At 46.2% G+C, this 23050-nt stretch overlaps 8 protein-coding genes across 8 annotated transcripts; 5 read left to right on the top strand and 3 right to left on the bottom strand.

Moving 5' to 3' along the window:
* Positions 1 to 3702: 3702 nt before the first annotated feature.
* Positions 3703 to 7127, top strand: DFL_006954 (uncharacterized protein; the record flags this gene model as incomplete). Its single annotated transcript, XM_067636461.1, has 2 exons — positions 3703 to 6960; positions 7026 to 7127. The coding sequence occupies 2 exons, from the start codon at positions 3703 to 3705 to the stop codon at positions 7125 to 7127; spliced, it is 3360 nt and encodes a 1119-aa protein (XP_067488075.1).
* A 317-nt stretch (positions 7128 to 7444) lies between these two features.
* DFL_006953 (uncharacterized protein) lies at positions 7445 to 8284 on the top strand (the record flags this gene model as incomplete). Its single annotated transcript, XM_067636460.1, has 1 exon — positions 7445 to 8284. One exon carries the CDS (start codon positions 7445 to 7447, stop codon positions 8282 to 8284), a length of 840 nt encoding a protein of 279 aa, XP_067488074.1.
* A 388-nt stretch (positions 8285 to 8672) lies between these two features.
* On the bottom strand, positions 8673 to 9628 carry DFL_006952 (60S ribosomal protein uL16; the record flags this gene model as incomplete). Its single annotated transcript, XM_067636459.1, has 5 exons — positions 8673 to 9082; positions 9148 to 9241; positions 9318 to 9418; positions 9507 to 9524; positions 9592 to 9628. The coding sequence occupies 5 exons, from the start codon at positions 9626 to 9628 to the stop codon at positions 8673 to 8675; spliced, it is 660 nt and encodes a 219-aa protein (XP_067488073.1).
* A 684-nt stretch (positions 9629 to 10312) lies between these two features.
* On the bottom strand, positions 10313 to 10914 carry DFL_006951 (60S ribosomal protein eL30; the record flags this gene model as incomplete). Its single annotated transcript, XM_067636458.1, has 3 exons — positions 10313 to 10408; positions 10623 to 10852; positions 10911 to 10914. The coding sequence occupies 3 exons, from the start codon at positions 10912 to 10914 to the stop codon at positions 10313 to 10315; spliced, it is 330 nt and encodes a 109-aa protein (XP_067488072.1).
* A 1808-nt stretch (positions 10915 to 12722) lies between these two features.
* DFL_006950 (uncharacterized protein) lies at positions 12723 to 14628 on the top strand (the record flags this gene model as incomplete). Its single annotated transcript, XM_067636457.1, has 4 exons — positions 12723 to 13022; positions 13385 to 13900; positions 14021 to 14382; positions 14463 to 14628. The coding sequence occupies 4 exons, from the start codon at positions 12723 to 12725 to the stop codon at positions 14626 to 14628; spliced, it is 1344 nt and encodes a 447-aa protein (XP_067488071.1).
* A 1806-nt stretch (positions 14629 to 16434) lies between these two features.
* Positions 16435 to 17125, top strand: DFL_006949 (uncharacterized protein; the record flags this gene model as incomplete). The annotated part of the gene is made up of 2 exons (XM_067636455.1): positions 16435 to 16900; positions 16968 to 17125. 2 exons carry the CDS (start codon positions 16435 to 16437, stop codon positions 17123 to 17125), a joined length of 624 nt encoding a protein of 207 aa, XP_067488070.1.
* A 977-nt stretch (positions 17126 to 18102) lies between these two features.
* DFL_006948 (uncharacterized protein) lies at positions 18103 to 19653 on the bottom strand (the record flags this gene model as incomplete). Its single annotated transcript, XM_067636454.1, has 2 exons — positions 18103 to 18832; positions 18902 to 19653. 2 exons carry the CDS (start codon positions 19651 to 19653, stop codon positions 18103 to 18105), a joined length of 1482 nt encoding a protein of 493 aa, XP_067488069.1.
* A 1512-nt stretch (positions 19654 to 21165) lies between these two features.
* On the top strand, positions 21166 to 23025 carry DFL_006947 (uncharacterized protein; the record flags this gene model as incomplete). Its single annotated transcript, XM_067636453.1, has 3 exons — positions 21166 to 21291; positions 21429 to 22877; positions 22945 to 23025. The coding sequence occupies 3 exons, from the start codon at positions 21166 to 21168 to the stop codon at positions 23023 to 23025; spliced, it is 1656 nt and encodes a 551-aa protein (XP_067488068.1).
* Between the last annotated feature and the right edge of the window lie 25 nt (positions 23026 to 23050).

Below are 23050 nucleotides of genomic sequence, written 5' to 3'. Positions count from 1 at the left end.
GCATGACCCTCCAGCAGCAATCACACCGTCTGGTCTCGAGACTACCTCCAGCAATAGGGATAGTATAAATTAGGACTCTACCGGAAATTTAGCCGTTTCAAGGAAGTCCATGACTATATGAAGCGCTGGTTATCGTTCGAGTCTTGTTGCATTGTGTGAAGATACACTCGTTTTGGATATTCACTAGCCACGTGCGACCCCGTTATGGCTGGTGTTACGGTCACACAACCTAAAAGTCAAGCCGTGAGCTTGACCTTGAGGCCAACCCCTCGTAGCTATAGGAAACTCGCAAAGAAGCGCCGCGAACGCGAACACGTCAAGCGTGCATATGAATTAATAAAACAGGACCTTGGCGATTACGTTTGGGAAATATTTGCCTATAGTCAAGCCATAAATCCTTCCATCGGCTCTGCCCTGTAGATTGCCTTGTTGTATGTTTACATTTCGAATCTTTTGAGCTTCGTTTTTTGTCGATTCGAGCCCAGGCACTGGATTATATGATATCTCCATGGGTACGAGCCGCAGGTACACCGATGTACAAGATTACAAAATATCATTCATCTAGCTATGATCATAAACCTTGAAAGAAAGAAAGAAATTCTGATAATTTAAAATTAATGACGACAATTTATTATTTACAACAAGGACCTGCTTTGTCTCGTACATAAACCTGTTCGGACGCCGCTTAACAAGCTCGGTTTCTAGAAATCAGGGATGAAGCGTTGAAAAATTATAAAAAAAAGCAGTCAGTGGAAAAGACTTGAGCGCCATACAACTATCAGACCCAGCCAACCTAGAAGCGTTCGAACAAAATTTCGAAAGTAGCCAGTCGGATTTTGCAGAATATCGCAGGATCCGAGGTTCACTATGGGAACCACTAAGAAAATTCTAGTACCGATAGAAATGCTTGGAGGGGTCGCTTCATAGGGTGCCACCGTTGTTTTGGCTTGTGTGCTAGAGATTATTGGGGCTTCGACGAAGTATGTTAGAGCTGGGAGTATTAATAAGTACATATCTAATCGCGACTGCCTTAGTTACGATAAAAATACTAATTCTTCAAAATGAAGAACTGTTTCTCAAACGGATCTGGAAACCCAATAAAAGTGGTGCTTCAGAGCTGAAGAATAAGCTCCAGGCGCTCGTGGAACAAGAATCAACGCTGGTGGGAGCGTTAAATCTTAAGGCCACTGGAACTATTCTCGAGACAACTATATTGACAGGGGAAATGATGACTAAAATCGATTCGAAGATCGAAGATATCGCGGATTCGAGGAAATTTCCAAGCTGGTGAAGGAGAAACAATCGCGGAATCCAAATACCCCAGTAAGAATGAGACTCTGAAGGAGATCAGAGACAAGTTAATCCCGCAGCTAAACCTTGAGGATGATCTCCTTAAACTTAAATGTTTGGCTAGTACAGGAAATTGGGTGCTCACGGAGTCGTCGGTTCAAAAATGGATAGAGGGAAACATCCCTTTGCTGAGGCTATCTGGAGGGCCCGGGGCGGGAAAATCCCACCTTTCGTCATTTCTGATCCACCACCTAGTCGACATGCAAAAAAAGATGCCCGAAGATATTTCTGTTGGCTATTTTTTCTTCAAGGATAATGATCCTCTAAGAAATTGCTTCGCCATTGCTCTCCGAACGGTAGCTTATCAATTAGCTTTATCAAACCCCATATACCGGCAGTTGGTTGAAAACACATTTCAAGGCATTGAAGGCCTTAAAACATTAGCTAGTGTACGGAAGCATCTATTCAAGGTTTTTTTTACGGCGAAGTTTCAATCTAGGGTATTTATAGTACTGGATAGCGTTGACGAGGCTCGAAGAAAACAGTTGGTACCCTTTTTGACGTATCTTGAAGAAATATGCGCAAAGGAAAACCAGGGGCATGGACGGGTCAGCTTTCTTATGGTAGGGCGATGGGATATTGACTGGTGTGTGGAGGAGGTTTTCGAGAGCCCAGTTCCATGTGTTGACGTCTTACCTGGAAAGAATAGTATGCCTCTTACACTCTAGCAAAAAGCAGGAATCTTAGAAAGATTAGCTCGGCACTTCAGGCGGAAATCTTTAGCGTTTCGGCGTCCGAAGCTCAAAGAAATTTCGTCGAAAAACCGAGAGGCATTAATTCGAACATCACTGAAAATTTTACCGAGGGGGTTGCCGGAGACCTATGAAAGGATGTTTCACGCATTTCCAGAGACCTTTATGAATGAGCCAGATCAAATAGAAGATCTTAAAGGACTTCTTCTGTAGGTTAGGTTTGCGAGTCGACCGCTAAGTATAGCGGAACTGGAAATTATCTTAGAATTAAGATACAAGAACGGAGGGAGGGAGGGAGGATTAGAACTCCATGACGAGCTAACGAAGAAATACGCCTCATCCTTCACTATAACTGTGTCAAGCTCTCCTTACTATCCGAGACCTAGAAACCCTAGAACAGGGCTTTCTCTAGAGCAAAAGTGCACTTCCATTGTTCGACTTCGTCATGCCTCGCTCCGCGATTTCCTGAGGCGCGAACGCTAATATAGTTTTGCGATTACAGTTTTCGCCTGGATTGGTCAAATCTCATAACCCTTGTGTAGGCCACTGCGTCGACATCAGAGTTGTGCTAGAGTTTTTGCCTTTGGAGAAGAACGCCATTTGGTATCTTAGTGCCGCTAGCATACTCCACAGACATGAATTTTTTGAAATGGCGCAAGAATATTGTGTGAAAGCAGCATCCGCAACGAGATCGGAAAAGAATTATCTCCGGGTCCGAATTTATTCCCTGCGAGCTTTTTGCGCGGCTTCTACTTTTCGTATTACAAAATCGCCCACTGACTTGTGCTTGGCCAAAATATCTCTAGATCTTGCAGTTAAAGAGATGAGCCGAGGTACTATATTGCTCGAGGATCTCAAAGCTCGTGATCTTACTCCTTGGTCATTTGACATAACCAAAGCAATACAATATTTGCAGGATTATCTCGAGTCAGTGATCCAATATGGGTGGAACGAGGATGAGAAAGTCGGGTTGGCGAGCGATTTGCTCTCGTATTTACGAACTTGCATCTGTGACTGTGGATGCTGTGATGCTGGCAATGGGCATCCAAACTGCTTGGGCCAGCGCCCGATGGTCGGTGGAGAAGATTAATTTCTGAGGTTTCAATAGGAGTACAAAGACCACTAATCCGGTATTTGGCCACAGGTGGGATTATTACAGAACATTTCTTACAAATAATACATACCCCTTCTGCCACTACCTCTAGTACTACTTCTATATAAAGTACTATTATAGTTTAATCTAGACTCTGAAGCTCAATATACAAAGGGGATATTCAAAATTGTGATTTTAAGACAGTCCCATATGAATTGAATTTTAAGATTTGAGTAAAAAAAAAGAGGTTTATATAAAGAGGTGCTTTCTTTTAATTTTGATGAACCAAATCAAAATACACGAATAGTATTGGCCAGCTTTATACAGATAGCCAATCCAATGACTGGGGTGGAGCAATCAATGATATTGCCCAAAGATCTCTGTTTGGCGACATTTTGTGTTGTTTATCAAAAATGTCACACGCCATATCCTTGTACACAGTTTGGTTATGAGACTGATCCTTGTACATATTCTCGAATTCACGTCGCATGTTCTCACACCTCCAAATCCCGTCGACACCACCGAACTCGTCTCTTTAAAGGAAAGAGGCATTCGAGAAGAAAAAAGATGTCGGACCTTCGTGGCTGGATCTCTGATAACCTCCTCAAACTCTCCGGTGCCGCTGACTCCACTATCATCGACTTCGTTCTCGCCACCGCTTCATCCTCTAAATCTTCAAGCGCCCTCGCGGACAAACTATCTAGCTTTATCGATGGCGATACATCATCGACGCGCGATTTCGCGGAGGAATTGTACCGACGGACAGGGAAGAAGAGTAATGGTGCCCTGGTGGCTAGTAATGGAGGTTCAACAGCTGTGAAAAAGGTAGAGAAGAAGAAGTACGGGTTCGTGGCGATGGAGGATGATGATGAATTGATGAGTATGCCACCGCCTCCGGTACCGAGGGAGAAGGGTGATAGGAGTCGGGATAAAGATAGGAAGAAAAGGGATAGCGATGAGAAGCAGAGTAGGAACGAGAAGGAACGAGAGCGGGAACGAGATCGCGACAAGGAAAGAGATCAGGATAGGGATAGGGGCAAGGATAAGGATAGGAGGACACGAAAATCCCGACGGAGAGACGAAGGTGAGGATGTCTGGGGGGATGTAGAGGTTGAACCCGAGGATTATCCTGAGGAAGAATACGAGATGCCTCCATCGAAACGACCACGGATAGAAGATGGCGACGAGGGGGAACCTGGAATACAAGAAGAGGAACTAAATGAAGAAGAGAAGGCAGAACTCCAACGACTCCGGGACCTGGAAGAGCGCGACGAGTTTGCGGAACGATTGAAGAAGAAGGACAAGGATAGGACGAACAAACTAGTCGAGGATCGGTCTTCAACGAAGGAAGGTAGGGAAGCTACTGAAAGACGGCGTCTAGCAGACAATCCTGCTGCGAGAGAAGCTGCTGTCAGCGACCTCCGATTACGATCGCGACAAAGCTACCTCCAAAAACGTGAAATCGAGCAAGTTGCCCTTTTGCGAAAACGAGTCGCTGAAGAGCAGCAGGAACTGCGCGAAAACCCCAACCTATCCCAGAGAGAAAAGGCCGAGTTCGAGAAGAATAGGAAGCTTTTGGAAGCCCATGAAGCTCGGGCGCGGATAGACGACCACCGGGACGGATACGCATTACCCGAAGACTATATCACAGAGAAAGGCAAAATTGATAGAAAGCGGAAAGAAGAGGCCCTTTACAAACGTTACGTGGACCGAGATGAAACCGGGCACGAACGATTCGTTACCGAACATGAAGAATGGGAGCGGGAACAGACAGCGAAGGCCAAAGCACAGGTTAATAGGAGTGAGCGAGAGGACGACGGGAATTACGAATATGTTTTCGATGATACTCAAAAAATCAATTTCCTCATGGAGAATACACAGGCTGGCACTCCTGCCTCGAAAGAGCAGCGGTTTATCGAGGAGCAGCTTAAAGCTGCCGAGAAGAAGGCGCTTAGTATGGAAGAAACGAGAAAGTCGTTACCAATATATGCCTTTAGGGACGATCTGTTAGCTGCAGTTGAGCAGTATCAGGTGCTCATTATTGTAGGAGAAACTGGTTCTGGAAAGACCACACAGATCCCACAATACCTCCACGAAGCCGGGTATACCAAGAACGGCCAAAAGGTTGGGTGTACCCAACCCCGTCGTGTCGCTGCCATGTCTGTTGCTGCCCGTGTAGCGGACGAGATGGGCGTCAAGATCGGCAAGGAAGTCGGATACTCGATTCGTTTCGAAGACCAGACTAGTGATAAGACGGTCTTGAAATACATGACTGATGGCATGTTACTTCGAGAATTCCTGACGGAACCTGACCTGGGTGGGTACTCGGCTCTGATGATTGACGAGGCCCACGAACGTACCCTCCACACCGACATCCTGTTTGGCCTGGTAAAAGATATCGCCAGATTTCGACCGGAACTGAAGTTGTTGATTTCCAGCGCCACCATGGATGCCCAGAAGTTTGCAGCATACTTTGATGATGCACCAATCTTCAACATCCCGGGAAGAAGATACCCTGTTGACATTCACTATACCTCCCAACCAGAAGCCAACTACCTTCACGCAGCAATCACCACCATTTTCCAAATCCACATTTCCGCACCTAAGGGTGATATCCTCGTATTCCTAACCGGCCAGGACGAAATCGAAGCGGCCCAACAAAACCTCGAAGAAACAGCCCGGAAATTGGGTAGTAAAATCAGAGAACTGATAGTGGCGCCTATATACGCCAACCTTCCCTCAGAACTTCAATCCAAAATCTTCGAGCCGACTCCAGAGAATGCCCGGAAGGTCGTTTTAGCCACTAATATCGCTGAAACCTCGATCACAATTGATGGTATAGTCTATGTCATAGATCCCGGCTTCGTCAAAGAAAACGTGTATAATCCGAAAAGTGGCATGGAGTCTCTCGTTGTCACACCCTGTTCTCGCGCCTCTGCAAACCAACGAAGTGGTCGTGCGGGTCGTGTCGGGCCGGGCAAATGTTTTAGATTATACACCAAGTGGGCGTACTACAACGAGCTAGAGGAGAATACTACGCCAGAAATACAGCGGACAAATCTCAACAGCGTTGTATTATTGCTGAAAAGCTTGGGGATTAACGATTTGATTGGGTTCGATTTCATGGATCCACCACCTGCAGAGACGCTTATTCGTGCACTAGAACAATTATATGCTCTAGGCGCGCTGAACGACAAGGGAGAGCTTACGAAGATCGGTCGACAGATGGCAGAATTCCCTACTGACCCGATGCTTGCCAAAGCAATCTTAGCGGCAGACAAGTACGGCTGCGTTGAAGAGGTCTTATCGATTATATCCATGCTAGGCGAAGCCTCTGCTCTCTTCTATCGACCGAAGGACAAGAAATTGTATGCCGACCAAGCAAGGAACCGATTCACGAACAAACAAGGAGGCGACCACCTAACCCTTCTGAACATTTGGAATCAATGGGTCGATACCGATTTCTCATACGTCTGGGCTCGAGAAAATTACCTGCAGCACCGCTCACTAACCCGTGCACGCGATGTTCGAGACCAACTCTCCAGACTATGCGACCGAGTCGAAGTTACGCTCTCATCCTGCGGTAGTTCTGATGTAGTACCTATTCAAAAGGCTATAACCGCTGGGTTCTTCCCCAATGCAGCACGGCTACAACGTGGTGGAGATAGTTACCGAACAGTGAAAAATGCACAAACAGTGTATATTCATCCTAGTTCGACGTTATTTGAGGTCAATCCGAAGTGGGTGATTTACTACGAGCTAGTGTTGACGAGTAAGGAGTTTATGAGGAATGTGCTGCCTTTGCAGCCGGAGTGGTTGGTTGAGGTGAGTACTTGCAGTTCTTTCACTATGGATTTTTAATAGATATACTAATATGAATGGCTCTATAGGTTGCACCGCACTACCATAAGAAGAAGGATTTGGATACCCTAGGTATTGACAAGAAGATGCCGAAACAACAAGCACAGCAGCAACAGCAGCAGAAGTCATAGTGAATCCGCTATTTAGTACAGAGGTGTAGAATTCGGACGACTTCCTATATTTTGTATATTTAATCCATGTACGATATATTGAGCTTAAGATTGGGGAATAGAAAGAGGTCCCCAAAAATAGAGCTCCAAGTTTTGGTGCTTGGACGCGGCATGTTTTAATGTCGTGGAAGGCACTGGTCGATTTTTGAATAAATTTTTTTATAGACGAGGCTTAAATCTTTAAACATCCCGCCATCCTCTAACCCAACCGTCAAACCCATCAATACCCCACACCACAATCATTAATACAATCCCACGCCTGGGACAAACACTCACTCATGAGTTCACATCCACACCCACCTCCCACGGCCCCACGGCCCCACGGCAATCGCGGCAGCCGCGGCGGCCACGGCGGACAAAGTCGCGGTCGAGGTCGAGGCCGCGGTCGTGGTGAAGGAGGCCCATCAGCCTTCGCAGCAACAAACGGACCAAATACCGTACCCCGCCACTCGGCAATCCACACAAACACTCACGTTTCCATAATTCTAAAAGAAGACCAACCTACCGGCCGACAAGTTACAGGGCTTGTAGCTGATGTATTAACACGTGGAGATCATCATCGGGGGGTTAAAGTACGGTTGAAGGATGGGAGGGTGGGGAGGGTACAAAAGGTTTTGGTGGGGGTTCCGGAAGGTTCTGCAAGTCAGGATGTTGGAGGTGGCGGCGGCGGACAACTTGATGGGGCTACCGGAGGGGAAAGCTCGGGTGGTTTTCAGGATACGAATTGGGGTGGTAGAGGAGGACGTGGAGGGAATAGAGGCAATTATAGAGGTAGGAGGGGTAAAGGTAGAGGCGGGTTTAGACCATACAGTACAGCATCGCCTAGAGGTGAAGATGGAAATGAAAGAAGCGAGGCTACATACGATTTAACGGCATTTATACAGGGTGGGAAAAGAGGTAGAAGAAACGGATATCGACAGGGAGGGCGAGGATTTGGGGGTATCGATGTTGGGGGGTCCGGTGGGTATGGAGAGGAAGTACAACTATCACCATTAGGTTCGGAAGAGTTCTTGGAGAATAGTCCAAGTAACAATCCCGTAGTACGGTGCCCGGTATGCGGCGACTTCGAAGGGGATGAAACGGCGGTATCGCATCACGTTGAGGCTCATTTCAAATAGAGTCAAAGTCTTCGAAAGCATTTTCTGGATTTAGCGGGTATTCATGGCGTTTACAAAGGATTATCTGATCTACAGGATAGGGAAGAATTGAGATCACGAATGTATCATAGAAACGATATCATGCATCTAATCGTCAAAAAAAAAAGTGGTTGTCATATCGTCCGTGAAGGACACAGGGTACATTTCCATCAGGTCTATCTTCTACAGAAGAAGAGGAAGAGACATGAGGAAGGTGAATTGGGAATGTGGTATACAAGGCGTATATAAAAGAAAAGCGTTCAATGAAAATGCCCATGCACATAAACCATAAAGAGACACCCAGAGAGTCAGAAAAAAAGAGCTCGAATTAATAATACTAGACGTTAAAAAACAAAGATGCTATTTCAATTTAAGCTTCGAAAGCATCTGGGAAACGTCTGATGTTATCCTTCAAGCTACCGTGGTTGGTCAAGAACTGGACGTAAGCACCGTCAGTCTTGACCTTACCAGCAGCCCTGGCCTCGGCGTACTCCTCTCTCCTCAAAGGTGTGAAACCCCAGTTCTTGGAGACAATAATCTTCTGTCGGCCGGGGAACTTGTACTGAGATCTTCGGAGGGCTTCGATGGCGGTAGCACGGTGCGAGTCACGGGTACGGACGGACAAGATGATCTGACCAATATTGACACGGGCGACGGTACCGTTGGGCTTTCCCCAGGCACCACGCATACCAGTTTGCAGTCTATCGGCACCGGCACAGGACAACATCTTGTTGATACGGATGACGTGGAATGGGTGGCATCGGACACGCATGTGGAAACCTATTCCGTCATCGTTAGTACCACCCCAACAAGTCATCATTTTCAAGTATGATATGGATACATACCGTCCTTTCCGGCAATCTTGACGAGGTACTTGTTGGCGCAAATACGGGCGGCTTCGAGAGCCTCCGAGCTCAACTGTTCGTACTCATTGGAAACCTATAATACACCCCTTCACTTAGTCCTTCCGTTTCCCAATATCTTCTTCTAAATGTTGGAGTAGGTAGAGACGTACGAGATGGATGCAGAGAGGGAACTCGTCGACACCAGCACGCTTTCTTCCAAGATCGAAGATACGGATCTTAGGATCTGGGACACCACGGTTGAATCGGGACTCTAATTATTTCGAAAAAATATATCGTTAGAAGTCGTATTCCAGCAGCAATTATGTATCGATCGATCTAGCGAAGATGTGTATACGCACTTGGGTATGGCTTGTTCTCTGTAATGAAAATTCACAAAAATTAGCAATCTGTCCCTTCATCCGTAGATATCGAGAATGAACATACTGCAATAACGGTAGCAACGAGCTGGACGACGACCCATTTTGACGGTTTGTTGAAGATTCCGGTATTACAACGGTGTACTGGGGGGTATAGAAGGTTGATGATGGGGGTAAGGGAAGGGGCTTCCTGTCGATGAGGTAGTACTTTGGCGTTGAATGTTTGATTGATAATCAACTTTTCACACTTTTCCGCAGCCGCCGGCCAAACAGGGAAAGTCTTGGCACTAATGCAAAAAGCAGTCACAGTTTTCAACGCAACTCGAAACCAGGAAAACCCGCTCAATTTATATGTTTTTTCGCGGCCAAGATCCCAAAGATGCTGCTTAGAAATACGGATTTTACAGACTACGGAACTGCCGTTGCATTGCAGTTGCAAGCAGGCAAAGAGTTGGAACTTTACGAGGGCAAAAGAGTCATAGCAATAGACGTCGTTTCAGACTGAACGGTTAGTTTTCCGATTTAGATAGACCTTCTAAACTCGACAAGGAATTGGGCACAGAACGAGACAGAACAATATGTACAGCAAGGTGACCATATTAATAGCCTGAGTAAAAAAGAAACGAAGCGAGCATGAGTCGGCCAAACGTAACCACCGATAGTCCGATCAATACCCCTCGTTCTCCTGTCGGTTTCCCACCGATTTTATCATTAAATCGTAGAATATTCATGAGAATTAAGGAACGGAAAAAAGGTCGAGGAGCAGGACGGTCTAATTACTTGTCCGCTTAAGTGCTGGTGGACAGGATGTCGGAGTCACCTTGGTCGAGGATGGCCATGGTGGAGCATCGGAAGAGTTTACCACAGGCAGTTCCAAGTTCAATCTGTGTATTGTGTAAAGAAACAATTAGCATCTATTTAATCCCTCCAAAGCCTATTGAGGCTTCTTCTCAGGGAATACCATGCCCATTTATCTGGTTCCTAAACCAACTACCACCAATACATCCATCGTGATATTGGGAGGAGAGCAGCTTTGGACATCCAATAATACGACAGGTATAAACCTAAAGACGAGGATTCTGGGAGTGTTCAACATACGTTGTTCCCAGAGAAGTGATGAACATTGGTCTTGGCCAACATGGCGTAGTACTCCAATTCGGACTTGCGAAGAGGAGGGGTGTTTCCGGCGATGAGGACGAGCTTGGCCTTGCCAGATCGGAGGGTCTTGAGGGTAGACTTGTATCCCAAGACGACCTTTCCACTCTTCATAACCAGGGCGAGCCTGGAGTTGATGCTGTTCTCAGCTTTCTTGGACTTCTTGGTTGGGGCTATAGATGACCTGTGTTAGCAATTGTTTGTGAAGATAATGTCGATAGTCGAACATACCCATCGCTGCGCTTGTGGAATATAAGCACTCCGGTCTGTATTAGGGAGAATTTGATGAGGGTGGTGGTGATGAGGTTCGTTGAAGTTGATGATGGATGGATGAAGCAGCAAATCTCGACAACTTTTTGAGAATTTGAAGGCAATCTACTGAATTTTTGCAGTGCGACCAAACCCTAACATGCCACATTGAAGAGCCGCAACGACAAACATTGCAGCTCCACAACACAATGCAACAAAGCACCACATCAATCTAGCAAACCAGGTTTGCATCATGTGATATCAAATCTAGGAGTTTGTCGGCAACTTGCCCCTAAAATATTAGCTTTGAGCCAGGTCGATGCTTCCCATGCCATGTACAATCATTGTGGTGTCTATAGCACAGCGATACTATAACTGGGTGGTTTCGGGCCTAATGGCAAAAGAACTTTCGAGTTTGAGATTTAAGTTGGTACATGTGCTACACACTCTCGCCTTAACTCATCACAGCCTTAATCATCATTGTATCATGAAGAATATGCGGTGGAATCAAATTACAGCATCGATGCAAAGTGTCTACTTAAATATACTGATTCGGATGGGACTTTGAAGTATCATATGGTATCATCCATGGGAGTCTCTAACCCTCAGACCCAGGTTCTCATTGCATACTCGAAGGACAGATTGCAGCAGGCCCACAATATTTCGACCCCGCCCAATTAATTAGCCCCAGCAATTTGTGGACCTTGCCCCTTTCGAAGTAAAGCAAACCTTGGGCTTCGATCTAGTAGTTTAGCTGGTACAGCTACGCAATTTTATCACTCGAGCTCCACATATCGTGCGCGACAGTGATACAGAGGTACATATGGACATACATACGTACATGTACATTATCTCTGAAACGCACAAAACCAAGTTTTGGGCATTTTCCGCCGTGCACGTGGGGACCAACTTTTCCTAGCGCTAGTATCGCTTAAATTGTAACTGCTAATATAGCCACGCATGGCGTGCATCAAACCGTTAACAAAAGACTGGTACTGGGGACCAGCCAGCCGCGAAATGGTTGTTCCGAATGCAAAACTGGAAAACCTGCTCAACTGCATGCACCATTTCACTGCTGGATTCTCATTCGATGGATGCAAGTCCAAAATCCACGCGATGCTATTCACCGGCTGCAAGCCGTAAGACCCGAAACATTTGGTTACCGATCCAGCCAGTCAAAATGTGATATCTTGTCCAGGGAGTTGGGGTAATACCTTGCCGCACACATGCTAAGCCTAGTACGAGCCCAAAGTTCCAAAGATACGCCCTACTAAGGTGTATTTATCAGTGCCTACGACTACGGAGCTGTTTCTTCATTATTTTAGCTTTATTTCGACTTACGGCATTTTCCGATCCTATATGTTTCTATCACATTTAACCACTCCCTAACGGCCGCGTGTTCGACGGCGTCCAAAATGTCTCCACTTCGGATCCCAGTGGTCCGACGCCTCTGTCTTAATAGCGCGGCAGTCGGTCTTGATTCACGGAGGGCGTGAGCTTACCCCTCTTTTAGTGACTATGTTTCGTCCGAGGTTCTTTCCCGGTCCCAGAATCCAAGTAGTTGGGACCATTGGCCGGAAGTGCGACTTCATCAGGCTGCCCTAGGTTACTTTGGGATCAGACGAACGTAGCTTTTTCGCAGTAATATAAGTATCAACTGATATCGTGGCAGTTATCTCTTTTTTAAAAAAAAGGACTGAATATAAAAGCTTCATTTCCCATCCTCTTCTGTAGCTTCTAGTTGACCACTATCTTCCATATCCCTCTTATCAATAAGAAACTAATTTGTCAGCCATGGTTCACACAGCCGAAGATTTGCCTACGGGCCCAGCACCCATCCTTCGCCCGAAACTTTCTGAGTTAGCTGCCCAGATTGCTGAAAATGCAAAACTTCTCGAGGATTACATTGAATCCCAGGGTCTTCCATATCCATCATTCGCTGCAGACGGACCAGCAAAATTCCCTCTACCACCAGCATCGACACCAGAGCTTGAAAAGCTACATGCTGCAAGGCTCCAAGTCCTAGCTGCTTCTAAATCCATGTATGATCTCACTGCAGGCCCAAGTGAAATGATCCAATGGCTTGTCTGGGGTGTAAGTTCTTCTCTTCGTTTTTGGCATTTATTTCTGTGTTGGGTTTGTCATAGATGGCTGTACGACACCAATTGCAGGACCGAACCAGATTCTCGGGACTCTAGCCGCGAGCTCAAGCCTCGTTCAGCAGGCGACTAATTAGGCGTTGCTGTTCGACCCTTGGGTATACGGATGCGTATACGAGGTCCTTAACGGGAGCTGCTATTGGATGGGCCATTTCCCCGAATGTTTGGGTAGCAAGCATTTTTCATCTTAATAGTAATGGTTTTGTTCCGTATATGAACATTCAGAATTCTTAGGCGATATTTAATTTGTAAATTGGAACACATGGCTAACAAATATTAATATTCGTGAAATAACAGTTCAATGACACCTCTACCCTCCATGTTATCCATCACTTCAAAATTGCCCAGCTTGTTCCAGAAACCGGTGACATTTCGTTCGCCGACCTGAGCAAGCAAGTCAAGATCTCATCTCTCAAACTCCGCCAAGTCCTACGCTATGCAATGACAAACCGTGTCTTCTGCGAACCTCGCCAGGGATACATTGCCCATACCGCCTTGTCTCTACTCCTCCGCAATGAAAGCTCGCCGGAGTGGGCATGGATAGGTTATAACACTCAAGAGCTTTGCCACACCGCAAGAACTCTTGTACCGAATCTCGAGAAGTACCCAACTAGCGAAGAGCTTAAGGAGGCTCCCTGGTCGATGGCATTCGATGATCAAGGGTTCTTTGAATATATGGATAAGAATCCTGAGAGTGCCAAGCGATTTGGTGTATCCATGTCCCTATGGAGCTCTGGGGATGGCTTGAGGGTTGCACCTTTGGTTACAGGCTATGATTGGGGGAAGCTGCCTGAGGGCGCTACGGTCGTTGATGTAAGTGACCGCTCTTTTGGTCTATGCATAGGATAAAACATCATACCACGGTGTACCGCTCTTGAGCCGTGTACTGCTCTTGATATGTCTATCAGCGTGCTAATATTTTGTCACGTTCAGGTCGGCGGCGCTACTGGATTTGTCTCTCTCGAGATTGCAAAGGCGAACCCTTCCTTAAAATTCATCGTTGAAGATATCGCCCCTCTTTCCCTAGAAGAAGGTAAAACGAATCTAGCCCGAGACCACCCCGAGCTTGTAGAAAGAATCGAATTTCGCCAGCATGATTTCTTGACCGAGCAGACAGTCAAAGGTGCTGAGGCATACTTGGTTCGATTTGTTCTACATGACTGGCCAGATAAATACGTCCGTCAAATCTTGAAGAGCCTGGTACCAGCTTTCAGAAACGGAACGAAGCTTATCGTGAGCGACTTTATTCTGCCCCCAGCAAACGTTCTGCTTCCTACGGAGGAGCGAAGAGTTAGGTAAGCACATGTCCACTTGTCTTGTAAAAGATAATAGTTTTACACAACAGATAGCTAACAGCCGTATTGCTATTTGCCAGAGCATTGGACCTCATCATACTCAAGGCATATAACTCAAATGAGCGGGAGGAAGGAGACTGGAGAAGGTTATTTGCAGAAGTCGATACGAGACTTAGGGTTGACAGCATAACAAGGCCAGGCAACTCGTTACTGTGGATCATGGAGATCACCTTTGTTGACGAGTAGGCGGTTAGTGAAGAGGCTTTAGCGGCTTGGAGTCTGGTTTGCGAGACAGTTTATTTTTATTTTATTTATTATTATTATTATTATTATTATTATTATTTTTATTATTATTTACGGAGTCGTTTGTAGACAGCGGTATTCTCTTACTAATAATGAATCTGGGTCTAAATTCTCTTATTAATCCGTCTCATACGTTCATAGTGATTCATGCTTATGACTAGGTTTCCGCGTTGTAAAATGTTGGAAGTGGCAACACAGATGATGACGCTCTGACAAACCGATTCAAATCCACGTGCTTCTGAATAAGGAAAGTTGAGGCGAGAACGGCAGGAGGAGGCCAATTCCGCGGATGAGGATTGCGAAACTTCGAAAGAGGATGGCAAGTTCCTTCCCTATCACCCTGTCTACAGAGCGAAAGATCCCTTAGAGGTGGATGATGTACTGTGTGTATCATGCATTGACATGCATCTCAGCTAGTTGGGTACAGATATGCTACCTTGCATTCCCCACAGTCTACGATCCGGCAGAAAGTACCGGCAAAGTCTCTGCCGATACAGACGTTAACATATAACTGTCTGTGCTACATTCCTGGGGTCCACAGGAAACGGTTTCCGGGAATTGGGATGCAGAAGCAAAGGCTGCAGGAATTTGCTTTCGTCCGAAAATTTGCTTCAAAGTTGAATTGAAGTCCCTGTTCGAAAGTGACAATATAATATCGATATGAGACCCTTGTGTGAGTGAGTATGTCATCGTCTCCGCACCAGTGCCCATTAGTGATATGGATCCGTGATATCCATCCGACAGCTGGATCAACCATCCAGCCCAGAGGGTTCGAGAAGTGGCAAGAGCGTTCGTTCCCTCCTGCTTGTGGGGGACGAAGAGCCCGAAGCAGAGCTCTGGAGCATTAGCCGGAGTGGCTGTCATAACTGTCCTGTTGCTAAGCATGAAACCGTTTTGGCTAAAAATTTTCACGCCAATTTGAAGGAGAAAAAAGAAGAAAGAAGACTGGCCATGTGATTCGGTTGCTTGGATGCCGTTGACCGATTTGCTAGTTCTTGGGCTGGATGCATGTCTGGACGTTAATTACTTAAACACCCTCTCCGGCCCAACCAAAACTTGAATTCATTATTCATTCATCCACCGAATTAGACTTCCAACCTCAATCCATCGCAAACAACAACCTCATCTCCAACATCATCCTCTCAAGGACACAGTTGCTGCCTGTTATCGCCATCACCGTTGTTCCATCGACCGTAGAATACTCACATCCATCGCTCCCGCGAAGCTAGTGTAGAAAAAAAAAAAAGGACTCAGTTCAAACTGCCCAGCCTATTGTCGTCTGTCAGCGACACCGTCCCAGTCCCTCCACCCAAGAAAACCGATCCCACGAGTACCCCCGGCAATCAGTCAAGCTGGAACGTCATGGCGACCATGTCAAATTTATCTAGTAATACGAGTAGTAATAATCAACATCTCATGCACGACGTCGCTCCTCTCGCTGAGGCCAGGAGCCCAGTTCTTGCCTCTTGCTTCACCACCGACGTCTCCGCTACGGTTGTTCGCTCGTTCCATTACTCTTCGACCCGGGCGGGCGGGGTAGAGGTAACTAAATTCTCCTAGATCCGACTTTAGTGTCGTAATCATTGTATCAAGAACATATACTAACTTATGATGTGATATTTTAGTGGTATCCCTGAGGTCCCTAACTCACCTACCACCAATTCCCGGCGGCAGACCTCTCCGAGTCGCCATGGAAGGTGGGCGGCCCGTACCATTATCGCAGAGTGTGAGAGACTGTGCGACGGTGTTATGCGTCAGGTTTTCTTCGGTTATGGGAGAAAATCTGCGCAGACATCTACTATGGACGTGTCGTTACAAACTATCGCAGGAGGGAACGGCAACAGCATCATTCCCAGCGTCGGCAATCATGTCGGTGCCTTCAACAAACCACATACTCCTCCGACCACTCCTCCATCATCTCCCAAAGGGGCGAAAACCCCTGTCAGGAGAATGATGAGGCGGTCGTCTGAGTTGCAAACCAGAGTTGCGGCTTACTTGGAGGTTTTCGACTACGTTGGCGGGAGTGCATTCCGAGGATTCGTATCCGAAAAAGGTCCTTTGAACAAGCCTGAGAGGTCTCTCTTTTTGTTCTTTGACAAAGGTGTTAATGGCACCGAACTCAAGTCCGGACTCGTTGCTTTGATCGATCTCGCAACGGAATGCTTTGATTGTCAGGATCTCGTCATTTGTCTTGATCGGGAAACCGACGGACTTGGTATGTCTCCCATCTCTCTTTACAAATCATTCAGACGTAGTATCATGCTAACATTGAATCTTGTCAGACTCGCTTGTTCACAACCTCGGATGGGTTGGTCTTGAGCTTGCTACACTCAAAAATTGGGCTTCTCCGGACCTTCGAGATGAAGTAACCACCACTCACAAGCTCGACAGAGAATACTTCACCTCCGACAAATGGTTGTTCCTCGGAATGGAATTGTAAATATCACTCCCCTCAACGAACATAGACACGACGGATGATGCAACACGACAACAAAAGTTTTGATGACTCTTTGATCAAAAGCGACAAAAAAGAGGATAGACGGTGGCAGCGACCTAAAAGTCTAGTTATTTGTCTATCCTTTCTTCTCTTTTCCTCAACGTCATTCATTCGCTACTTTTCTTGCGGCTCTATCCTGCGTTCTTTTGTTCCGCGTGTGCGTGCACTGTTTTTTACTTTGTCCGACAAAAATTTCCGGCGGCGGTCTTTTTTTCTTCTTGGTCCTTTCTTTATTCTGGTTTTGAATCGTGCTGTTGCCAGCACCCCTGTGTCATCGCATTAATGCTCCTTTTACTTGGGCCTTCTATGTATAGCTATCTACTTTCATTAGTTTTTGGTCAGCCTCTTCTTAGGAAAGGCAGTTTGATATTTTAGAACCCCTCGTTTCTCTCGAGAACCCTTTTCGGTACTTTTTTCGTTGATCGTTTCTTATTTCACGTGATATGCACATGCTCTTCCTTTCATAGGCAACCCTCTTCCCTTTTCTCAGGTCTTCGTGCACAGACCGATGGTGCCTTTCTGCCTTATCTGATATTATTAATTTTGTACTACATACCCGTGGTTTCCTTTTCTTCTTTATTTTCTATGCCCTGGTCTAGTACTCTCGTACTCTTTTTTTTTTTTTTGACGGTGTAAGCTAGGTAGTAGCCGCAGAATATAATATGACCGCCGAATCCGATATTAAATTTTGATAAATGGATAGTGCAGTGACTAATCTCAAGATTATATCGATAATGATAGTTTAACTATGCATTTCAAATTGCTATATATGCATATATACAAGTAGCCCAGTCATGATTATGCAGGTAGCATCATAAATATCCCATATGCATGTATGAAAGGGGTGTATGCCACGGGATGAAAGATAAGAATGCATATATTCGTTAAAAAGGGAAAATGCTATATCTCCAGCATCTAGATTACACTCCATTAAATGCCAGAATCTTGGTATCCTTCGCATCATCAATGTTTTGCAACAGCCCTTTCCCAGCCGTATTCATAACCTTCCTCTTCATCCCCACGACATCAGTTTTTAGACTCTGATCTTGTCCTAAAAAGTACGCTACTAATCCTGCTACATGAGGGGCAGCCATACTAGTCCCGGAGCTTACTTTTGTCGCTTCATCGCCACCGATATAGGTGCTTAAGATATCGCTACCTGGTGCATAAGTTGTAATACACGGTCCGTAGTTCGAGAAGTCCGCCCTCTTATCATTAATATCGGTGGCTCCAACGGTAATGGCGCTGGCAAGGTATTGGAACTCCGTCTCGTTATGAAGTTGGTTGCTCAAAAGCGCCGGGGAAACTCTACAAGCGTCGACAGCCTGGTTTCCGGCGGCGATGACGAGATGAATACCCACGGCACCAGCTTTCATGATAATTCTTTCAAGAAGAGCCGAGCTTTCTCCGCTGCTGGTTGAATTGGGGTCGGTTGTGTCAACGTCGATTCCGAAAGACATAGATGCGACTGAACCCCTGAAGTTTGGGTCATCGGCACGATTTTGATGGCGTTCGATCATGAACTCGATTCCGGCTATGATATCAGAAGAAGAACCAGCGCCTCCCTTGCCCATGACTTTGATAGCGTGGATGTTAGCCTTTTTGGCGACGCCGAACCCGCGAGAACCGGTCGTGCCGGCGCAGTGGGTACTGCAGATTATCATTAGTATACATATCAAAGCGGTTCTGGTTTTTTTTTTTTGTTAAAGAAATGCTTACCCATGACCGGCTTTGTCGTTTACTCCTTCCGTAGTCTCCAAGCCGGAGGCCGTGAATTGTCTATCCGCACGTCCGCCGAACGACTTGTGCTCTATATTTATCCCAGTGTCAATAACGTAAATATCCACACCCTCTCCAGCACTCTCATCGAATGTATAACTAAAAATCGGTTCTTCGGGCTCCTCTGAAAACTCATCAAAGGTTCCAGCGATCTTTTCCCTCTGGCTGATCCTTTGAAGACCCCATGGTGCATTCGTTTGAGTCTGCAAACTCGTAATACCAGGTGCAGGAGCTTGCCTTGGTTTCTTCACCGGGTGCTCAGCGGCGAATCTCTCGCTATCAGCGAGTTGAGGAGTGTATGTGGCAAGTGGAGCTTGGACCCTGTAGGTTACGACGGGTTCGATGATGACGCCCGAAGGTGGAAGCATGTCTTTGAGGATTTTAACGCAGTGGTCGGACATGTCTGCGGCGAAACCGTTCATAGCGGCTGAGTACTTGTGGTGGAGATGGGATTTGTTGAAGCCATGGGGTTCGAGAGATGTGAGAATATCCTCGGTGTTGACGACGGCTGAACCATCTTGGGGGCGCGGGAAACGGAAAATATAGGGTGTGAACTTTGTAGGATGCCCGGATGGAACTGTTGGCGTATCGCTTCCCGGTAGGGTATTCGTAGGAGGGTGTTCACCATTGTGAGGGGCAGGCAGCGCGGAAGCTGTGAGAAGGAAAGTGGAAAAGATTGTGAAGAATCGCATTTTGAAAATGGCGGGGGTATCTTTTGAAATTTTTAGAAATATTAAATGAGAATATGGGTATATAGTACTATGCGAAAAGAGCAAGAATATATATAGCTGAATCGAAGACGCTGTGTATTAATATCTCGTCTCAAAATCTATGACGATTTGGGGGTACCGACAGAATGTAATATATCGTGAAAGGTTTCCAGCAAAAGTGCGTTGGTTTTGTTGCAATTTTGTTAGGTAGGAAGGAAGGACTTTTCGTCGATAAAATGCTAAACCAAGTAGCTATAAATGAAAGTAGATGTTTGAAAGATTGAATAAAATAAAAATAAAAAAAAGACTGTAAATCGGTATATAAAATATATCGAAAAGCCGGTCGAAATCAAGTAAGACTTGAACGCTCTTCAAGAAATCACCAAAAGAAGCAGACCTGGCCTTGACTACAATGTGGTGAATATATATATGGTGGCCCTGCACCGTCGAACCTTTTCGAATTAATGATCAATTGTACCTAGAAAGAAAGTATTGAAACCAAAAAAAGGGGGATGAAAACCAAATGAAAAAAAAAAGAGAGTGATGCAAGTCCTCCAACCTGTGGAATTCCCGCTTAGATACCGGTGAGGCTGTGGTGATAAAACGGAAGAGAAAGGTACCTGCAGCTGGTCCCACCTACGGAAGAGGGGCATGGTAGTGTTTATAAACCTGCAAGTCTGACATTGAACTACACTCGCAGCAATAAACACAGTCAGCAAAATAGAGTCTCCTTGTCTAAATTTGCGGGCTCCTGTAGTAAAATCCCGTGCTTCGACCCCTTCCCTGGGCATGCTAGCTTGCCCTCCCGGTTCATAATCCGACTAGCAAATAGGACTTTTCCTCGCAGAGATCCAGTTCTATCTTGAGATCTTACCACATTTTTTTAGCAGGTACCATTTCACGGCGCGCGCCAGGTGTTGTTGGACAAGTACGCCTGCTGAACGCTGATTCGATGTTGGGGGAAGTTGTGCTTATACGAATGCGGCCATGGCGGCAGGGTTGTTGCGGTTAGCAAAACAGCATGAACAAGATTGCGCGGCCAGGTCAATAGCAGCATTGTATTCGTCAGATTCAACAGGCCTCAGATTCGATTCCCTTTCTTTAGGAGGGAACAAAAGGGAATCTAGGCAGTTGAAACGTGCATTACCATATGTGGACAGGGAACTGCTATATGCATGCATCTTGATGATTAATGAATAATCGAAGAAACCGATAGGTGCTATTTCTGAGGCGAAAGCAATGACAGCGGCGGGCTGCGGAGCTTTGAAGCCGAACACACTGTCGTTGCCCGATTGGGAGCCCAGCGACATCGGACGACACGCCCAACGCAAAGGCCCTGTCATAGTTCTAGCTTCTTTCTCCCCTCGGAAGTCTTAGAAGAAAAGGTGACTCAAACATTGCATGATATTGACGGCGGCAAACCTTCAATATCAATATCTGAAAGAAATTACTTGGGCTTCCAGGCTGTCGTGCCCCGACCGAATACGCAAAATAATGTCAAACACCGTTCACCTCCTCGACTATGTCGCCGGCAACGTCCGAAGCTTGGTCAATGCGATCGAGAAAGTCGGATACAAGGTCGTCTGGATTAAAGACCCTGCGGACCTTGCAGGCGCAGAGGTAACGTTTCATAATTCCAGATCCAGAGTTTATATGCATATATACCGATCTTTTAATTCTTGATTAATATTTTATAAAAGTCCATACTATACTTTGGTAATATCTAATCTAACTGTGATCTTAAAAAAATCGTATAGAGAGTAATTCTTCCTGGTGTTGGTCACTTCGGCCATTGCCTGTCCTCGCTCTCCAAGGCGTCATTTACAGAGCCGCTGAAGGCCTATATCGCCTCCGGGAAACCGTTTATGGGCATCTGCGTCGGTCTTCAAGGCCTCTTCGAATCCTCCTCCGAAGACCCCGAGGTCCCTGGCCTTGGGGTCATACCGGGAGCGCTCACTCAATTCGACTCTACAACAAAATCAGTGCCACATATTGGCTGGAATAGTGCTATCGCAATCCAATCAGAGGAAACACAGGGTAAATCGCTGTACGGACTGGTACCCGGGAGAAAATACTACTATGTGCACTCATATGCTGTGCCATATACCCCCGGAAAACTCGAATCACAAGGGTGGGATGTAGCAACCGCCACATACGGAGACGAGAAGTTCGTCGGCGCTATTGCTAAGGGAAACATCTTCGCCACACAGTTTCATCCGGAAAAGAGCGGCGAGGCCGGCTTGGCGGTTATCAAAGCTTTCTTGGATGGGAAACGGTTATCGGAGCTTCCTCAAGATGTTCAGGCGAAAGAGATGGGAGATGGCTTAACAAGAAGAGTCATTGCCTGTCTGGATGTTAGAACAAACGATGATGGGGATTTAGTCGTTACGAAGGGAGATCAATACGATGTACGAGAGAAAGGCACAACGAGTTCTTCAGGCGGCCAAGTCAGGAATCTAGGCAAGCCGGTGGACTTGGCGAAACGTTATTACGAATCTGGAGCCGACGAAGTTACATTCTTGAATATAACTTCTTTCAGAAATTGTCCGGTAGCTGATACGCCAATGTTGGATGTGTTAAGGCTTACATCCGAAGAGGTTTTCGTACCATTAACAATAGGAGGAGGCATCAGAGACGTGGTTGACACAGATGGAACAAAAGTATCGGCACTTGAGGTTGCGACGATGTACTTCAAGTCTGGTGCTGACAAGGTTTCCATTGGAAGTGATGCAGTTATTGCAGCTGAGGAGTATTTTGCAAGTGGGAAACAATTGAGCGGGAAGACGGCTATCGAAACGATATCAAAAGCATACGGAAACCAGGCGGTTGTTGTATCAGTGGACCCGAGGAGAATATATGTGGCCTCGCCGCAAGATACGAAACGTCATGCCATAGAAACGGCCTTCCCGGGACCAAATGGAGAGCGATACTGTTGGTATCAATGCACAATAAAGGGAGGACGCGAAGGCAGGGATGTCGATGTTCAAGAGCTGGTTACTGCTGTAGAAGCTATGGGATGCGGTGAGATTTTGTTGAATTGCATAGACAAAGATGGCACAAACTCCGGGTTTGACCTGGAGTTGATCAGTGAGGTGAAGCGGTCGGTGAAGATCCCGGTTATCGCATCAAGTGGTGCCGGGAATCCGGGACATTTCTTGGAGGTTTTCGAGAAGACGACTACGGACGCAGCTTTGGGAGCTGGAATGGTGAGTTTTACGGTTCTTTGTTCATTACATCCCGTGATTAGGCTCCAATATGCTAATTCCATTATAGTTTCACAGAGGAGAGTACACGGTCGCCCAAGTGAAGGATTATTTGGCTGGCGAAGGACTTGTGGTAAGAACATCAAAATAGATGGCACCATGTCGAACGACGGAGT

This window comes from Arthrobotrys flagrans (assembly GCF_004000055.1).
Source record: "Arthrobotrys flagrans strain CBS H-5679 chromosome Unknown unitig_8, whole genome shotgun sequence".
Classification (NCBI taxonomy): Eukaryota; Fungi; Ascomycota; class Orbiliomycetes; order Orbiliales; family Orbiliaceae; genus Arthrobotrys; species Arthrobotrys flagrans.
Note: the sequence above shows the minus strand (reverse complement) of the source record. Positions and strands in the feature narration are given on the sequence as shown.